At 30.2% G+C, this 20235-nt stretch overlaps 1 protein-coding gene and 1 pseudogene across 5 annotated transcripts; both read right to left on the reverse strand.

Annotated features, from left to right (window-relative positions):
- Positions 1 to 87: 87 nt before the first annotated feature.
- LOC149511679 (putative disease resistance protein At4g10780) lies at positions 88 to 1371 on the reverse strand (annotated as a pseudogene).
- Positions 940 to 19284, reverse strand: LOC111276201 (putative disease resistance protein At1g61300). 5 transcript variants are annotated; one of them, XM_089754866.1, is made up of 12 exons: positions 19165 to 19284; positions 14627 to 14748; positions 14179 to 14213; positions 13359 to 13926; positions 12987 to 13053; positions 8162 to 11013; positions 7931 to 8067; positions 7173 to 7239; positions 6845 to 7068; positions 3438 to 3648; positions 3206 to 3361; positions 940 to 1183 (listed from the first exon to the last, which is right to left on the reverse strand). In XM_089754866.1, exons 4-6 carry the CDS (start codon positions 13847 to 13849, stop codon positions 8182 to 8184), a joined length of 3390 nt encoding a protein of 1129 aa, XP_089610992.1. In that variant the 5' UTR covers positions 13850 to 13926; positions 14179 to 14213; positions 14627 to 14748; positions 19165 to 19284; the 3' UTR covers positions 940 to 1183; positions 3206 to 3361; positions 3438 to 3648; positions 6845 to 7068; positions 7173 to 7239; positions 7931 to 8067; positions 8162 to 8181. The 5 variants fall into 5 exon arrangements, with proteins under 5 accessions (XP_089610992.1, XP_089610994.1, XP_089610993.1 ...); XM_089754868.1 differs by lacking the exon at positions 940 to 1183 and having other exon boundaries at positions 2906 to 3361; positions 7927 to 8067; positions 14654 to 14748; XM_089754867.1 differs by lacking the exon at positions 940 to 1183 and having other exon boundaries at positions 2906 to 3361; positions 7927 to 8067.
- Positions 19285 to 20235: the final 951 nt, after the last annotated feature.

Below are 20235 nucleotides of genomic sequence, written 5' to 3' on the forward strand. Positions count from 1 at the left end.
GAGTTACAAGTCAGAGAGAGACATGTTTTTGTTCCACCATTTGCCTCGCTTGGATCATTTGGTGTCTATACAAAGCAATCCAGGTTACAAAGGCATTCTCTTCAGCTGGGAATTTCAATTTGTTTGGGATAAAATAGCAAACTATGACTCCCTTTCCGTTGCAATATTTGTCTTCACTTTGTACTGGCCGTGGCACCTATTCCTTGTTCTTCTGCCTCTCATTGAAACGATGGTTATGATGAATAGAGCTCCTGGGTGATTAGTACAACCATATCTTTTACAAGATCATGCATTTTGACTCGTCCATTTCCAACATTTTCTAACAAGCAATTGTCAATAAGTTTTCCTAGGATTGCCTGGCCCCCGTCAATGTTTGCTTGCATGTTGCCCATATCATCTATTAGTCCTCTTCTAATCCAGTCCCTTATCAGCCGCTCCTTCTGGATTCCTGAATCTTCATGGTATGATGCAGCAGTGAGGAAACAGTTCTGAATTTTGGGATCATTCAAACGATCGTAGCTGAATCTTAATTGCTGATATACCATGCCTTTAACATCCACGTCCATGGCAGTCTGTACATTCCTTCTCAATTCCTCCAATGCATTCCTCCATATAGAAAAGCTATTTTCACCTCTCATGCTACTGGCAACTGTGATTATTGCCAATGGCAAACCAGCACAACGCTTAGCAATGGATCTTGCAAATGGCACTAAAACTGTACAACTCATTAGACTTTGACCAACCATGTCCAAGAACAACGTCCATGCATCTGCTCCGGGAAGCGGTTCCATTTTTATTACTTGACAATCCATGCGTCGACATACATCCAACAATCGGGATGTTAGAACTAATTTACTCCCATTACTTGCTGTAGGCTCAGGAATTCCAACTTCCTCTAGAGAAAAATTGTCCAACACATAATCTAAGATCAACACATACCTGCCCTTTTGAGCCAATATTTTCCAACCACAGCCTAACTTCTTTCTTGACTTTCTTTCTTGGATGCAGCTCAGCTTTAATTCTTGACGCTGTGTGTTCTTTTTGACCGTTTAGTTGCTCTCTTTTTCTCTTCAGATTATTTACATTCTGATCAAGGCCTGTAGGGAATTTCTAGTGTTTTGCTATAATGCCCCATATAGTATTTGCAGCTTCAAAAATTTTTCCTAATTGTTCAGTAAAGTCCCTGCATAACACACAATACATGGCATTAGAATGCTTTGTCATGACAAATAAACTTTAAAAGAACTTAATTATGTAAACATATATTTTAAGAAGCCTATTATTGGGAACAAAAAAAAAGTTGGCCATTTGCTCAGAAATTCAGTATGATTTCTGATTATTAACTCCATATTTTGTGACTTTTGGGAACAAATTCTTCACTTTCTTATTGCTACTTGTTAAAAATAATTTTTCATAATGTAAATTAAAGAGTCCTACTCATAAACCCCAGGCCAAGGCTGCAAAAAATAGTAAAAATAACAAAAAAGAACAGTGTCAAAGAAGTCTACAATAATCAACATTCATAACCAAAATTTCCACATACTTGAGATTTTTTAATGATATATACCCATTTTAAGACAATGAAGAATCTGATTTTGGATAGAGATAATAGAGGTATGCTTGGTTCCTAGAGGAGAAATCTGGATACCTTCAAAAGAATTTGAAATTTACACACCAATTTTTACTTTTAACTGATTATAACAACAAATTCCTAAAGTAGAACCTTTTTCAGTAATGTTCCAGCAGCTTCAGTTTGTACTACATATTTTGTTGGCTTAAGTTCCCCATCTAAACATTTAATTCTAAAAGATTACATGGGTTTTTCAGTTCATAATTAATTGCTTGATCAAAATATTCATGCATCATGAGCATGAAGAGACCAAAACATTAAGGCATATGAATAATATAAAAACAAGTTAATAACCCAATCAAGAACAATCAATGTCAAGACTCAAGTCAACAAGTAAAGGTGAGAAAGTAATAGCAGGGCAGAGCAGAAAAATATTTCATGAACAAGCATGACAGTCAAAAGAAACATAGTATTGGAAATTAAAATTACCTGATATTTGAAGAAAAGGCCCAGCTAATAAAAAGAAGCAAATTCCTTTGCCAACAGTAGAACCTTGGTAGAAGAGGTATATAGACTGTGGGGCAAAGAAATGGAAAAATAGGAAGAAATACCAAGAAGAAAGAGGGAAGGTGCCAAGGAAATGAAAAGAAGAGAAATGATCTTTATTTGTACCAGTCAACTTAATGGAAACTCTCTGAAGAAATATTAATGCAAATTGAAGTGTAGGGGTGGATTCCACCTTCTTATTTGTTGATTTTTATGATATACTACAAAATTTGGTATTTGCAGGGTCAAAGTTCAACTATTTTATTTCTCTTTTGTTCTCTTTATCATGTCCATGTGTTTTCTTTTTCCCTATGGTTAGGAGTGTTTCATGGGGGAAGTCCAAGTTGCTTAAGGAAAGTATAAGGTATTCAAGGCCAGCAAATCTGCAGCTTCGAACTTCCAAATTAAGTTTCATATTCCTTTAGGCTGTCCAATGAAGATAATTTGCTAATAGACTTTATTAAACGTTCTAAATATATATGTTGTACGTTAGTCGCCATGTCCGAATCCTGACTTTATTAAATGTTCTAAATATAACCGGTCAATTACTTAGTTGATACCAAACAAGTCAACTGGCCATGTCAACATAAACAAGGTATAAAAGGTAACATCAAGCCACAGGTAACACATTTCGAACCTTACACCATCTCTATTTCCTCCTACCTACCTTCTTCCTCTTAATACTTTGCTGACTTAACTAACATTGGCTATCTAACCAGCCTTTTGACAGGATCTCGATATACAAGACCAGAAAAAATATATATTGCTCTCCTTGGTGGAAATATAAGCTTTACACGAAATTAAATATATGTATTTCAAAAATTTTGGGTAAAGGAAATACAATCAACTAACTTTGCAGCAGAATTAAGGGTAACAGAATCTGCCATGTTCTCAATGATTAAATACGAAGAGAAATTCTTGACATGTTTCTATTAACAGACAAGAAACAAAGTACAAAACAGACAGACACAAAGTACAGAGCCAACAAATATTACACTAGGAAACCTTGGCAATTCCACGGTGAAGATGATTTAAGAAAATTTAGAAGAACACTCGTGTTCTGCAGAAGAGTGAAATTTACAATCCTACCTTCACTCCCAGAGTTAGCAATCCCCTTTTCGTCTTCTTAGCCACGGTCTTAAAATTTTGGAACAACTAGAAATTGCATTGTAGAAAATTTTAATTGGTTTGTACTTCTAATCCGGAATCATGGACCTTGCATGAGTAGAAATTTACGTGCCTTTCCTGCAACACCAATCTCTCACTATTCATCAACCAAAACAGAAGGGAATAACAAGAAAACAAAAGAAAAGAAACCAACCCTTTCATATAGCTTAAGCCTCCTTATCAGCTCCTGAATTTAATACATTATGAAGAGGTTAAGCTGGACATCATTTGTTCTTTCAGCTCTGGATCATGAAATACTATAAGCATAGCCTTAAATAATGCTCTGAGATTTTCATTGATAGCTTGGTTTTAGGGTGATTTGAATACGAAACTTCCTACCGAGTTTTGGCGAGTACTAATTCATCCTGGAGACAGTGATTATGGGAGATTTAAGATAAAATATTTAAAACAGAAAATAAGACATAATTTTAGGATATCTCAAAAAGAACAGATAGACAAAGAAAATAAGACAGAGAAAATATTATACAATTATTACTATGTTATAATTTATTTACCACTAAATCTTTTATAATTAATTTAATTGTGTAAAACAAATTAATAGGAGTAATGAGTTACAAACAATTAAATATTCATATATAGAAAAACTATTTTAAATCTTATAGCCGTATTGTTTACGTTAAGTGAAGCATGAACGACTTAATCAAGAAAAATTATTTTAATAAAAAAATAAATAAAAAGTAGACAGTATTTTAATTTGCTAAAAAAATTAAATAAAAATAAGTAGAGGTAATTTAGTAAATTATCACATTTTATATATATTATAGATATATATATTAAACATCTTCTTAATTATAAAATCTCTCATTCAAAGTAGGTTATAAAATCTAAAGTATGCACATGTTTTTTAATATTCTAAATTTTTAGCTAAAATTTAAATAACTATTTATAGTAAAGTTGGCTAAATTAGCACTTTCTACATATTAATTAAAAAAAATTTTAAGGTCACAGTATCATCTATAATCTAATACCTTTTTTATTATTATTTTCATATATATTATGATACATTGACCAATTGAGTAATAAAAAAAACTAATTTAATAATCTTAAGATCTACATGAAATATTAATTGATTCATTTATCTTGTTTTTGTATATATATAATTTAATTTTATCAATTGAGTTAATTTTTTGTCTTAATTGTAAAACTATATAAATAGATATATTTCATTCCGCATCCTCATACTTCAACTTTTTTATCATGCAACTAATAAATTCAATTATAAGTCTTCCTTTCTTTATGATTTGAAGAGTTAGTTAGACATGCATAACTGACATGTAGTATATTATTAATAGGAGTCTATCAAATTAAAAAATCACTTTTAATATTGTTTGGAGTTCACATTTTTTTATGTATATATATCTTAGATGATATATGTATTTATGTATAATAAGCACACTTATAAAAGTACAAATAATTATTAAATAGATACTTTCATGATAAAAATTCAAATCGATAATCATATCATATACCTTAAGATCATGTTTGATGCATAAGATTATTAATAGGATAAGATGATAATCATCCTATATCATGTTTGACTTGTATCTAAGGAAATGGTTAGGGATTACAAAGAGGATTACTATCCTTTTGGCATAGGATTATTCAATCCTCCTCAAGTGGAGAGGATTATTTTTAATCCATGGGATTAAATTTTACATGTTCAATTACATCCTTAAAAATTATATTAATAATTTAAGTTGTATAAATTTTGAAGAAGGATAATTTTGATAAATAAATAAATTATCCTATTATAATCATTGCATATATCAAACACAAAATAGAATAACATTATTTAATCTAATCCTACTTATAATATTATCTTATCCTATCATCTCATAATTTTATATACCAAATATGATCTAATATAGAAACAAATAAAGTGAAATGAACTATAACATTATTGTTTCAAAGAATATAATAATTGGTTAAAGAACTAATAAAGCTTTGATCATTCAACAAATTGCGCACAATTAATTAATATTTATTATTATCAAAACACAAAAATGTTAAAGTATTCTTAATTGAAAAAAATAAATTTATATTTTTCAAGAAAAAATCATAAAATATATTGATAATATAGTTGTTAAATTTCACAAATGAAATTAACAGCATGATATATACTGTTTAGGCTTTAGAGTATACTAAAAAAAACTAATTGAAAAAAATGAGTGATATGTTAATTTCTTAACCTTTTTGTAGAGGTAAAAAACTCAACTAACAGTATATTAAATAATTTTTTTCTTCAAGATTAATGTTTCTTAACAATATTGTCTTTGGTTTTATAAAAATATATTAAGTACTAAATATTTGAAATTAAATATAAAAAATAAGGATAGACCGAAATTAACTTAGGTGTAGTATAAAATCAATCTATAAAAGATAAAATAAAAACTAAGTTTAATAACAATTCAAGGGTACATGAGATTATGTTCATAAAGTAAAGATTCGTTTAGACAGTGCAATATTAAGGCATGATTGCATAGAGTGATTAAAAATATTATAATCAACCATTGCAATCATTAAACATATAAATGTATATTTATCATAAATAAAAATTAAACATATAAACTTACCATAATACACGTATTACTTTTTTTTTATAATTTAATTTATAATTTTGTATGAACTTTAATTTTAACTAATCTAAAATAAATAAATAAAAAAATATAAATATATTTAAGGACTCATGATGTGTACCATTAAAGAAGATAAAGAGTAAATTAAATTGTATCTTGAAAATGAAAAATTATATGCTTTACTTGAGATAAAGCTAAATGTTCTAAGGGCATACACATTATGATATTATAATTTAGACTAAAGTAATTAGTAATTTAAAAACAAAGAAAAGATTTTGTCTATGTTTTGTTTAATATCACGGACTTATAGCGTACCACAGCTCATATGATGATAAATGTGTTTTATATGAATTTGATTGAATTAATATTTATGAAATTTAACAAAATGGAATGCTAAAAGTAAAAATAAAGTAAATTTGAGTTAATTTTAGACAACAGATCCATCATATCTTGCAAATAAATTTTTAATATAGTTTAATTTGATACAAATTTTATTTATAAATTTTTAATTAATTTAAATTTAAATAACTAACGAATAAAAAGTTATATATTTAATGACAAATAATCATTATTAAATAAATAAATAATGCTAAAAATTGAAATATAAATTTGTTATTTTTTAAAATTTATAAGAGTAATTATGTTATTCATTTTTAACACTTTCATATTTAAATTTAAATAACTAACTAATAAAAATTATATATTTAATGATAAATAATTTTTATTAAATAAATAAAAAATACTAAAATTTAAAGGTAAATTTTTTATTTTTAAAAATTTATAAGAGTATTTATGTCATTTACTTTTAATATTTTTAGAGTTCACACTTTTATATATAAATGATATGTTAAAATGATATGGTATCTAGAAAAAGATAAGACCAGAAATGGCATCAATTATAAGAATATAAAATACAAAGGAAAAAGAAAACCAGGCAAAGACAGATTGAAGATAAAGGACTTACAACTATGCCTAAGCCTTCTATGCTACAGCTTAAATTGGTCTTGCTTTCCAAAAAACCGAAGAAACCGTCACCAGGGGCTTCATCAGCCATTCTGACTTGACAGGAAATTTAGGGGAGTGTAGAATGGCAAATGGTTACAATTGACAACGTGAGAAGCCACCATTTCCTTCTATTTGGCAGCAGCATTAAGTTGGTGACAAATTATCTCTCACCTGGTACGGCATCTAGGGAAAGACAGACAGAAAAGCTTGAAATTAATATATAGGAAAGGGAAAAATGGTAAGAAATAAATGAGATTGAGTGATATACAAATGATGAAATGAAGGACCTGTAACTGTAAACTTGTACATCGTTTAATCCAACAGCTTACTTCCGTTGTGCTTCTAACCAAAAGGCTGGAGTCATAGACATGTCATGAAATACGCCGAAAAAAAAAAAGCCTTATAAGGAATTTCCGTACAAAGCTTGATGAATAATTTTTGAGAAAAAATTAAAAAAATTATTTTATCAAAGATGGTTCTGAATTCAATCCAAACACGAGGAAAATATTTAAAGAGCTATTTATGAAAGTGTCCATACAACGTATATGAGAACAAGAATTGTTTGATCTGATCTATTCATGGAAGAATAACAACCAACAAAGGCAAATAAAGAAAGAGACCAATTATTGAGCTCTTCAAGACCAATTAGCGTAAAAATCTAGACAGAGGAAAGCTGCAAGTGGATTGTGATGCAATCAATTTTTAGGAAGGTTCAGTCAAATATCCTATTCATGAAATTGTAACATGGGTGATATTCAAATTCAGTTTTCTGATCAAAATCATTCATATGAAATTGAAAATTTCGGGCCATACCAAGAGCTAGAATCATAACATCAACAAAAGGTTGAAGACCCCCGATGTAAGCCATCACCATAATCGTAACAACATCAAGAAAATACATCAAACCGGACTCTGACACTAATTGTATGAACTCTTTGGAACAAATTAATCATAAATCCACACAAAAGCGGAAAATTAATATTTAATCTGAGCACAAGGATCAACCAATCAAAGAGTTTGACCAAAATTGTTCATGCTTACCTACATTCTCAGAAACCTCCAAAACGTCAACAAGAAGGATAGAAACAGAGACTTGAAAAGAACATGCATCAAGGGACTTCCGAACATCAAAGTATGAGCTGCCGCCAAATAATCCTTGACGTGCTAAGATCTCCAGGAAAACTGGAAAGGCCAAGCATGATATTAACATATAAAAAAGTGAAAATGGAAAGAGATTAAGAAGAAAGAAGGAAATAAAGTGTTAGAAATAAGCTACCATTGTGGCCAGGCGTTTGATCAAATAATTTCCTCCTGTCGAACACTGTCATGGTCAGACATTTCATCGAACATGTCACTACCAGTACTCAAGTAAAATATTTCATCGAACATGTCACTAACAGTACTCAAGTAAGACATTTCATCGAACATGTCACGACCAGTACTCGAGTAAGGCTCCAACAGAGACTTGGCATTTGGCTGGTCCCACTCAAGCAATTCCCACTGCTGCTCTTCAATTTCAATACTTCTTAGAGAAGGGGGAGATGGTTGGCCATCATCATCCAGGGGAAGATTCAGAGGTATCCTCTTTAATTTTGGACAACCTGTTATAGTAATCTCCTCAATAGAATCACAAACCAGTACTCCATTTGCACTACTAATGCTTTTCAATTCTGGTAACCCGAAGAATTTCAATTTCCTTAATTTGGGAAGAGTAAAATTGATGGCACTTCTTCCTTCTTCCTCCGATTCTGATTCTGCAGATATTATTTCTTCCATATCCCCGCAATCTTGAACTAATAAAAATTTCAAATTTTGGAGGTTCTGCAAGACCCAATTGGACGAGAACAACTTTTTTATATTTTGACAAGAAATTATTCGAATATCAGAAAGAGAGGAAAAAACGTTACGTGCCGGTAAGATAAACCGCGAGAAAAATGCCTCTTCTTCACACAAATCGACAATGCACTCCCCAAATCCCAAGCCCTCAACATCAGGTAGGACCTTAATACCATCTGTGCAGATGTTACAACTACTTAATTGAGTTACTTTTTCCGACTCCGATGGAAGGAAAAAATATGGTGCTACACCCACAGAAATGTAGTATTGACGAGGCCCTTTTGTTGGAGCATGCAAAGCTTTGATATAATTGTTCCACTCATTCAAGTCATAAAATCCCCCTTCAAAGTATTCCAACTTCCTTAATCCACCTATTTCCTCTCCTCTCACCAATCTGCCAGCTTCTCTTCTCACCAATCTGTCAAATCCTTCCTCAAAATTCAGTATTTTTAAGTGCTGAAGTGATGTGAAATTTGCCAATATTCCATCGGCCACCTCTGTTATATTCGTACAACTCAAATCAAGATATTTGAGATTTACCAACCTTTCCAACCCATGAGGGAGATCCTTGATATTTGTAAATCGAAGGTCCAACTTCTTTAAAGATTGAAGTCTCGAAAAAGATGGCACCTTCTCTAAATCTTTACAGTCACCAAGCAACAATGTTGTGAGATTTTCCAAATTGGAGATGGAATTTGGCAAACTCTTAATAGGATTCCCAGAAAGATCAAGAATCTTGAGTCCATGCATTTGCTCAAAGAAACACTCTGGAATACTCTTTATAGCGCAATAGGACAACAATAAGGTTGTGAGCTTTGGACACCTTGGTGGTGAAATTTGGCATGGAATTTGTAATTTAAAATTCAGCATCAAAGATACCTTCTCCAAATCTTCTTTCCATTCTTGCACCTTTGGTGTCTCTTTCAACCGCAATCCAGCTCTCACCAAGAACCGTGGTCTTGTACTTGTGATACGTAATGCCATATCCCTCACAATGTCATGCAGCTTCACAGTATCATCTGGAAATGTAGTACCGTTTTCAATCAAGCAACTGTTTTTTAGTTTATTCAATATGGCATGCCCCTTGTCAACCTCCAATTGCCTGCTATCCATTTCTTCCACAAGCCCCTCTGCAACCCATAGATCTATTAGCTCAAATGCACCGATTTCATCATCCTCAGGATATAATGCACAACAGAGGAAGCAATGCTTCAAGTTTTCATTGTGTAAACGATCATAGCTGAACTGAAGCTGTTGAAACACCTTCCCTTCCACCCCCCTCACACTTTCTACATGTCCATTTAATTCATTGAGTGCATTCCTCCACTCATGAATGTCCCGTACACCCTTCATGCTGCTTGCTATTGTAACAATAGCCAAGGGCAAACCAGCGCATTCTTCAGCAACGGATTCCACAATGGGCAAGAGATCTGGGTCATTTAAAACATCTTGACCTACTTTTTGCGAGAATAGGCTCCATGCATCTGGTTTTGAAAGAGTATGCATTCTAACTTCTCGACAACCCAAATAGCGGCACACATCTAATGACCGGGTTGTTACTACTAGTTTACTCCCATTAGAAGGCTCGGGGATGCCTACTTCTTCAAGAGTAAGTCTGTCCCATAGGTCATCCAAGATTAACACATACTTGCCTTTTTCAGACAACTTTTCGTATATGATCCCTGCTCTTTTTGCCTCATCTTCAGCTTCACGAAAGTCCATAGCATCTGCAATGCTCTTCTGTACTTTAGAGATGTTCATCTCCTTTGATACAGTGATCCATATCACGATGTTGAACTTTTCAGTCTCCTTTAAAAGTTGGTTGTTGATGAGCTTCATGATAGTTGTTTTACCCGATCCTCCCATTCCCCAAACTCCAATCTTTGAAACACCATCATCCATCAAATATGCCCAAATTTCATTCATAACTTTTTTTGCAGCTTCACCAATTAAGTTTGTTGTTGACAAAACTTGTCCAATCCACCGAGCCTCGTCAATCACCAAAGCATCAAAGTTCTTCCCTTTTTGATGAAGTTCTTCAACTTCTTGTATCTTTTTTGAAACGGTTTCTGCAAGGAATCCACGTGAGACAATATTGCTTCCCCTAACTTCGTTTTCAAGATTCAGTATTTCACCATTAATCCTCTCAACATTTCGAAACCAAATCTCAACTTCTTTCTTGAGTTTCTTTCTTGGTTGCAGCTGTACACTCTTTATTGATTCATTGTCCTCCTTCAAGCCATTTAGTTCCTCCAATTTTCTCTTCAGGATAGTTAAATTCTGATCAAGTACCTACAAAACACCCAATATGTACATCAGAATGCTATGTTCAGGTGTATACATCTCTAAAAGAACTCAGGTAAACAAATTTATCATATAAAAGAAGCACATAAGAAACAGTATTAGATATTAGTAGAAATAGTATTAGATATTTATGTTCGGTGATCAACATAAGAAACAACATATTCAAAAAGAAGCAGATGACTATGTGTTCTTTCTACGTGTTGCAGTTAAAGATATATTTATGAAATGCACTAATCAATATTTTTTGAACAATCAAGCAATAAAATTCCGATTGCATGATAAATTTTACTTTCAAGATTCAACATTCACTCATACGAATTGTATTCTAAGTTTACATCTGGTCTTCATGGTTTATACGACTTTATTTTCCGAAAGTCTATTTCTAATACTGAACAAATGTAAAAACCCATCCCAACTTGCAAGGTGTTGTCCGTTTTGATCAGAAAATCTCACGGTTTTGTCCCATAAAAGAAGTCTCAAAAGGATTAAGTCTCTACATATATAACATTCCTTATCCACACATCCTTCCAATGTGAGATTGAAAACGTTATAATCTCTCCACCTTTAATGCTTGATGTCCCTGTCAAGCCGAGTCTATCGATAGGATTAAGATCACATCAAACCACCATACAACACTTAGTGACTTCCACAGTCGTCAATTGGTAACTGATACAATTGTGGAGACCTGCATCAAACCTGTATTGTCCGCTTTTACCCGAAGGTCTCACGGTTTTATCCGACAAAAGGTGTTTCACAAATTTAAGATTAAATTTTTACATATATATTATTCCTTGTCCACACATCCTTCCGATGTGAGATTTGGTGCATTACAACAAAAGTAAAGGAAAGGAGGCTTCCCTTGCTCTCCTTCCCATCACCTCCTTTTTTGGTCTTTGTCATCTCTAGAGATGGTGTCTTTAAAAGCCTTTGAGATTATAGATTATTGTGGATATATAATTGCTACAATCCAAATTTTGACAATCAAATTATCTTTCGTATAAACATTTCTAACTGCTTTCGTCTTCCAATCTGTTACAATCTAGCTCTTGATTTTTTTTTTTTTGGCCTTTTCCAGTGTAATTGCCATTTCTTTAACTTATATCACCAAAACCATCAGCTCTTAAGAATGAGAAACAGTAAGCAGAGCCGGCCATTGTCAAGTACTGTAAAATTAAGGCCCCTAAACGGAAGAAATGAATCCAAAATTCAAAACTGTTCTGTGTGAAGTGTAATTATACAAATCATATTAAACAAAGAATAAAAGGTAGGCCATTTTCGCTACTCTAATAGTCATAATTAGATTACATAAGGATTATTAGAAGCGTTCAATAATTGGGCTACCTGTCCAAACCTGAAGGCAAGCTTGGGCTTAAGTTTCTAGGCCTTAGGTTTTGTTTGATTAATTATATTATTTTATTAATAGTAAATTTTTATTTTAAAAATATATTTAACAATATTAAAATTAAAATACTTTTGAGTTTAAAATAAGTAGGATTAGCTTATGTGCACGTCTAAATGTACATGTAAGAATTTTAATTTCTTTTTAGATTTTTAAAAGAGTCATTCTTAGTATATAATAACATATTGAATTTATTTATCTACTAAAATTCCATCAAAAAAGGTTCATTGTAAGAAACTAATATCTATCATTTTATTAAAAAAAAAAAACTTTTTGGCTAAGAAAAAATAAATTAAAATGCAATATATTATGAAAATTTGTCATAATAAAAATGAATGACTTCACATTAATAACATGAATGAGGTCCTATTAAATTAACATGGTAATTTTAAAATATGGTATAATCCTAATTTATTAAATTTACAAGCTAATGTCATATATAATAAGATTTAGCTAATAACTCATTTTTCATTAGCGGATAACCATACTAACTAGATATAATATATTTTAAAAAAAAAAAAACAATAATAATCAAATGTATGGTCTTTGTAAAATGACTTACAGATTTTTGGACATCTAATTTTGTTGATATCTTTTTAACAATATTTTTGATGAAGTTCGATTCATACCTACAAAAAAAAAAACAAACAAACATTTATAGTTATAAAAGATATATATAGCTTAGTGAAACTGAAAATGACAATGATATCAAATAAGCGATCAATTAAAATCTATATTTTTATTAAATCTAAAGTTTTGTTGACACATTTTTTATTTGATAAATTACCAAAAATAAAAAATAAAAACTTTAGTAAAGAAAGAAAGAGTTATAACTACCAATTAACTGTTAGTTTAGTATTACTGGAGTCAAGTCAATGATTGAAGGTCTTGAGTTTGAACTTCCAAAAGATAAAAAAAAGAAGTTATAACTTACTGATCTTTCAAAGGCCATCCACTGATATTAGCCACTTGGGATAAAGCATCTCGCCACCTTTGCGACTTCTCTTTATTCTCCTTACATCTCTCTTCATGCACGTCAAAGGCTTCTTGAACCCTCTCTCTTTGATATCTTAGATCCGAGACTTCAACATCATAGAAAATTGGAAAAACTTGATGTCCCCTTTCCTTCCTCTGTTTCACAATCTCGGCAAGCTCATCTAAACACCAACTTGAAAAAGCATATCCTTTCGAAAAAACGATTATTGAACCCCATGATTCTCCAATTGCTTTCAAGAGCTCCGGTGCGATGTCCTCGCCTCTTTCAAGGTCGTTATCATCCCTGAAAGTGTTGATTCCGGACTGTTTTAAAGCATCATATAGATGATCCGTGAAGCTCTTTCGGGTATCTTTACCACTAAAACTCAAGAAAACGTCGTATTTCCATGGATAAATGGAAGAAGATGATGAAGAAGACGGAGTCAACATGGAGTAGGAGGAAGATAACACGATAACTTGCAGGGTTTGAAATAGTTCCGTTTATCTTAAAAAATAGCGTAATACACCTACAAACAAAGTTAATAATATCAATTTTGAATATCAATAAATTAAACTTTTTGTTGATTTTCAGCAATACCCAGTACTACTTTTATAATTAAAGCTAAGTCGAATCACAATTGTTGATCTTGTTTGACCAATATTCATGTTCCAAACAAGACCATATTAAATCATCTGAACAATGTTTTTAACAAAGTTAAAATACAATCATTGTGAAGTCAACATCATAGGAAATTGGAAATAACTGAATTGAAAATTACCTGCTAATTTGAACTCTCTTGGTAGCCTGATGCTTCTGCAAGACCTCGAACAAGGAAGGAAAAAACAGTGAAGAAAAAAATGAAAGTAGACTCAAATATAAAAAAAAAATGTTTTTTAATTACGAAAACAACTCATTATGTTTTTTGATATATTTTGCAAGTCAAGAAATTGACTCCACATTTGAATTTTCGGATATGTTCATCTTGCTTAACCAAATATTCATGTTCCAAACAAAACCGTAAAGTCATCTTAACAATGTTTTTAACGAGGTTAAAAAACAATTGTTGTAAAGTCAACATCTTAGTGAAAGTGGAAAAACAAAAACAAAACCCAAAAAAGGCATGTCATGAAAGCTTGAAACCGAATCAAGCAAGCATTTTTTCCCTGGTAATGAGCAGAAACTTAAAAAAAAAAAAAAGAAAAGGAAAAAACTGAATTGAAAGTAACCTGCTTTGATCGCCTTGACAGGCTTACCCTTCTGTAGGACCTCGATTAGCGAAAAAAAGCAGTGAAGAAAGGAAGGCCTAGAGCAGGTAAGAAGAAGCAAAATTCCTTGCTAACTATAAAACCTGGTAGAAGATATGTATGGAGCAAAGAAATAGTTAATCAGTAGTGGTAAAAGGAGGTGGAAGTCTATGCTACCATATTGATTTATATTAATTAGGAAATAATAAAGAGCAGTGAAAAGAAAAGTAAAAAAATGTAAGAGATAGGAAGTGCCAAGGAAAGTGAAAAGAAACAAGCGAAATGATATAAATTCTGAATCAATATTATGGTGTTGCTGCCACTTTCGTGGTGGTAGCACAAGGCAGAATTAAAGCAAAGTGCACTTTCGTAGTAAATTTCACCTCTACTTAGCTGTTTCCTTACTGTCTGCAATAATTGTTGGCAATTGCGACTCAGCTACTGAGTATTGCATACTGATTTTTCTAAGAGTAGTATTTGGGATACCGTCTGGAGGGAAGTTTAAAACACGCAAGACAAGAAAATGGCCAAGACCTACCAAAGTTGATGGATCTACATGTTTAACGATAAATCAACAAGCTTAAACATAAATCTTGTCTATTTCTAACATTTTAGATAGCCATCATGAATAAAAGATCATTGTTCTGGTCAGGAGGAACGAGGGCCAAGCCATCGGCCATCCAACCCTGTTTTGCTTCAATGGCTGTCTCTAATGCAATGTCGCAATATTTTGTTCATTTGACACGTTCAATCATCAGTCTAATTCTTATTATTTTATAAAATAATAGCTAGCATGAAAATTCTAATTACTTTGGAATCTTGTCAAGCCGGGCAACTATTTTACTTGCTTTCTTTGATCTTGATTTGAATCCATCGTACATCAAAAACAAGTGAAATGAACTAAAATTATGAGTCAATTTTATGATCTTGCTGTCAATTTCATGGTGGATGCCATGGAGCTTGATTAAAGCAAATAGTAATCTCGTGATAGACTCCGTCTTTCTTAGTTCCCGTTGAATTTGGTGGCTTAATATTTTGTTAGAATTTACATGTTAAATTAGTAGGTGTTTTCACACTGACTTTTCCATTATCAAGTTCTTTGTCCTCCTTTTTTTAAAATAAAACTCATTCTCTGATGCGTTGAAAACGGGTTTCAATCATGCTCAAAAATGGAACCTAAAACTGTTTCAGCAAATTGATGAATATAAAGAAAGTGAAGTAAAAAACAGAAACATGATGAAACCCCGGTCCATGCAAGCGTGAATCCGATCATCGGAGTCGTACAATCTTGGGTATCTCTGTATGCAACTGTCTTGCATTTTTGCAAGAGCTTTAGCCAAAGGGTAACTGATGGCAAAACCTCCATCCCCAAAAGCCATCCCATAAGAAAATGTTGTGTTCTGCAAATGACTCTCTGGAGAACTCCCAGTGTAATAAAACTTACTATAATTATAGTTAGATAAGACCCTAACCAAAATTTCAGGCATAAAAAACGTATCATTATCTTCCATAATGAACCATCTCATATCTTCCACCAGAGTTTGATGTTTTTTTTTTTCTGCGATTCCATAAACGAGATGAGGCTGCAATGCAGAAAATGCAGAAAACTATGTGGTTAAGAATTGTTTTTCCCGGGGGATTTGGTTTTTGGAATGAAACAGGTGATGCTATCCCTTGTTCAATATCATGAAAGGTTTTGATGATGTTGAGTTCCTCCTGATTAGACGAGTTTGAAGCATTCGAGAACGTTAGGAAGGGTTTGGTACAGCTATCAAATGGTTGGTATAATTATAGGTTACTAACAAGTGATTAGTTTAATCAGTTAAAGTTGTTTTCCTAAACGAAAAGATTCTAGATTCGAATAATGTCGATGGTTATTTGTTGATGTCATCTTGAATGCACAACTTACAATCATCTGCCTTAAACTGTCAGGTACGACACACCTTATCTTGAATTAAGAAATTGAATAATTTATCTATCTTTAAATTTATCTTACAAAAAAAAAATGGTTAATGCTTGATTGACATAAATTATTTAAATATTAATTTATATGTTAATGGATTGTCTCAATCAAACATTATTTTTAATGTGTCATGCTAACACGGTTCATAAAAATTAAAAATAAAACTTACCGTCACTCATAACTTGTAATTTTCATAAGTTACGTCATGCAAAGTACGATACTTTTTTTCGTATCAAAATAAGTCAAGTCCAACTTATTAATAATTTTTTAAAATTTTAATTATTTAATAAAAAATTCATCTATTATTACAAATAACATACGAAAATAAATAAAAATAAAATAAAATGACATAATTTACGTGGTTCAATAAAATACCTATATCTATGGAATAGGATAATAAGTCATTAAATCAAAATATTGGAATTACAATTTTAACATTTCAAAAAACAAAAACACATATATAAAGTGATATTATAAAGCACAAAATTATTATTTTATTTTTCATTCTAACATCTAATAATTCACTTATATAATGTGATGTTTTGTGCATTTATTTTATACCTTTCATTTTATAGCAATTTATTTTGTGAATTGAATTTCTATTTAACCTAAACTTTTTATTTATTTTTGTCGTTTTATTTTTTCTAATCACTAATTAAATATAATTTATCTATCAATAATTTAAATATTTAATAAGTAATTTTAATATAATTTTAGTTTATTAATTACTAATAAAATATTAAAAGTAAGAATAATTTCATTGCAACGTAAAAAATAAAATAAATATACTCAAAGGCTAGTCCACACGCCTTATGCTGACACTGACTTGTGGAGTGCCGATCTATTGGACCAAAATTTTTAGCTCAGTACGGTACACATATATGTTTTGTGCTTGATAATATCTTATTAATTACCAAAAAATCATACCAATTATGATCTGTATCGTCAAATCGTGTCTTGATTGTCTAATTCATTTGACACCTCTAAAATTTGATTAGCGAAAATAGTGTATTTTTTATTTTTATTTTTTTGAAAAATAAAAATTAATAGTGAAAACTTGTTTGATAATAAAAATGAAAATAAATTTTTTAAAAATAAAAATGAAAGTAGAGTCAAATATTTTAAAAAAAAGTTTTTAATTATGAAAACAACTCATTATGTTTGTATATATTTTTTGAAGTTATTAATTAATAAATATATATTATATATTTATAATTAGATATCATTAATAATAATTATTTTCATAATTATTTTTTTGTTTTTTATTTTTAAAAAATAAATTTTACTTTCTTTATGAAATATATTTTTTAGATGGAAAACAAAAACTGGTTTTTAGAAAATCAAAATAAAAATTTTTTTTCAAACCAAATAGAGTTTGTGTTTAGAAGTGCTGGTGATTTTCAATATCGAGATTTTCGATTTTTTTTTTGTTTGCAAAATTATTTTCTATTTTTGGTTTAATTATTAACAAATTAATAATTAATATTTTTTAAAAAATAAATTAAAATTTTAAAATTTGACGTGGATTAAAATAAATGATAATGTGAGCATTTTATTTAATTCACGTAATCATCAATTATATTTTTAATCAGTCAAAATGCCACATAAACAAAGCTAATGTTAAAATAATTTGACTTTAATATATTTTATTACATTACAATTAATTTTTTTAAAGATTGATGTATCATTCATTATGATTTTTAATGGTAAAAGGTAAAAACAAAAATCATAAAAAAATAATTTTAAAATATAAAAAAATAAATGTTAAGAAAAACATAATTTTGAGAAATAAAAAAAAAAGAAAAATGGGCCAAAATTACGAGGTGAAGGAAGTAAAGCTATTGTTATAGTTTAGAAATTTATAGACAAATTAATTGATTCTACAACTAATTAATGTGCCTTTTTAGCATCAATTCCTTTAATTTCGATGACTATTCTTCCTTTTATGTAATAATTGTTTTTTTATTTATTTTTACATTATACAATATTTTTAAGGATATGAGGAACTCCATAAGGGAAAAAGGATTTCTAATTTTGAATCTTAATTATCGTACTAGTTTTAAATCCGTATTATGCACGGGATGATTAATGAGTAGTTGCTACTGTAATTACTTTTAAAAAATAATTTACAAGATAATCATGTTTAATGATAGACTACATATGAATTAAACCAAATGTGATTTGTAAAGTAAAAATAAGAAAACTTCGAAATCATTTTCGTATCCTTTGAAAAATAAAAAAAAGAGTTCATAATCTATTTAATCTTAAGTTTCAAAAATTAAGATTATATTGTAGTATTATAGCAAAAAAAAATTATAAGTGAAATGCTCCTTGTTCCAAATAAGACCATAAAGTCACCTTAACAATGTTTTTAACAAGATTATAATACAATCACTGTGACGTCAACTTCTTAGTAAAAGAACAACAAAACCCAAACAAAGCAAATAAGGCATGTCATGATAAGCTTGAAACCGGATCAAGCAAGTAATTTTTTCCCTAGGTTATGAGCAGAAATTAAAAAAAAAAAAAAAGAATAAAAAACTGAATTGAAAATTACCTGCTTTGAACCCTTCGACAGGCTGAAACTTCTGCAGGAACTCGAACAGCAAGAAAAAAAAAAAGCAGCGAAGAAAAGAAGGCCTAGAGCAGATAAGAAGAAACAAACTTCCTTGATAACTATAGAACCCTGGTAAAAGCAATATAAGGAGCAAAGAGATAATTAATTAGCTAGTGGTAAAAAGAGGTGGAAGTCAATATTAACTAGGAAATAATAGAGAGAGTAGTGAAAAGAATAGTCAGAAAAGTAAGAATAAGAAAATGCCGAGGAAAGTGCGAGCAAAATGGCCTATATTATTGTGAGTCAAGTCAATGGGTATGGTCTTGGTGTTACCTTCATGGCGTTGCCACAAAGCAGACTTTTAAAGTGAAGTGTAATCTCGTAGTAATTTCCATCCTTTCTTATTAGCTGTTTCCTCGCAGTCTGCCAATAATTGTAGGCATTTGTGGGCCAGCTACTCTGCTTTGCATACTGATTTTTCTGAAATTAGTATTTGAAATAGGGTGTTACTACACTTCAAATACATTTTATTCCAAATAATATTAATTTTATGATAATTTTTACCTTTTTATGTTAATATTTAATTATTGATTTAGAATTATTCAACGGGTTTAAGTTAATAATTTTTTTACGTTGTTAATTTAATTATTTACATCATAATAATATTTTTTACATTTATAATTATGACAATTTTTTCTTAAGATGTTACAACATATCTAACACATTTGATGTCAAATAATATCAATTTTATGATAATTTTTACTTTTTTACATTAATATTTATTTATTAGCTTAGAAATATTCTTTGGTTTTAAAGTAATAATTCATTTACTTTGTTAATTTAATTATTTACATTACAATAATATCTTTTTACATTAATTTTTACCTTTATTACGTTTAGAATTATTATAATACTTTCTTAGGATATTACAATATTTATAACATATTTTATGCTAAAAGATATCAAATTTATGATAATTCTTATATTTTTACATTAATATTTATTTATTAGTTTATAATTATTATTTAAATTTAATATATTAATTTTTTACATTATCAATTTAATTATTTA

The sequence above is a fragment of the Durio zibethinus genome, chromosome 25 (genome assembly GCF_047325235.1).
Source record: "Durio zibethinus cultivar Kanyao isolate XHJ-2024 chromosome 25, ASM4732523v1, whole genome shotgun sequence".
NCBI classification, from domain to species: domain Eukaryota; kingdom Viridiplantae; phylum Streptophyta; class Magnoliopsida; order Malvales; family Malvaceae; genus Durio; species Durio zibethinus.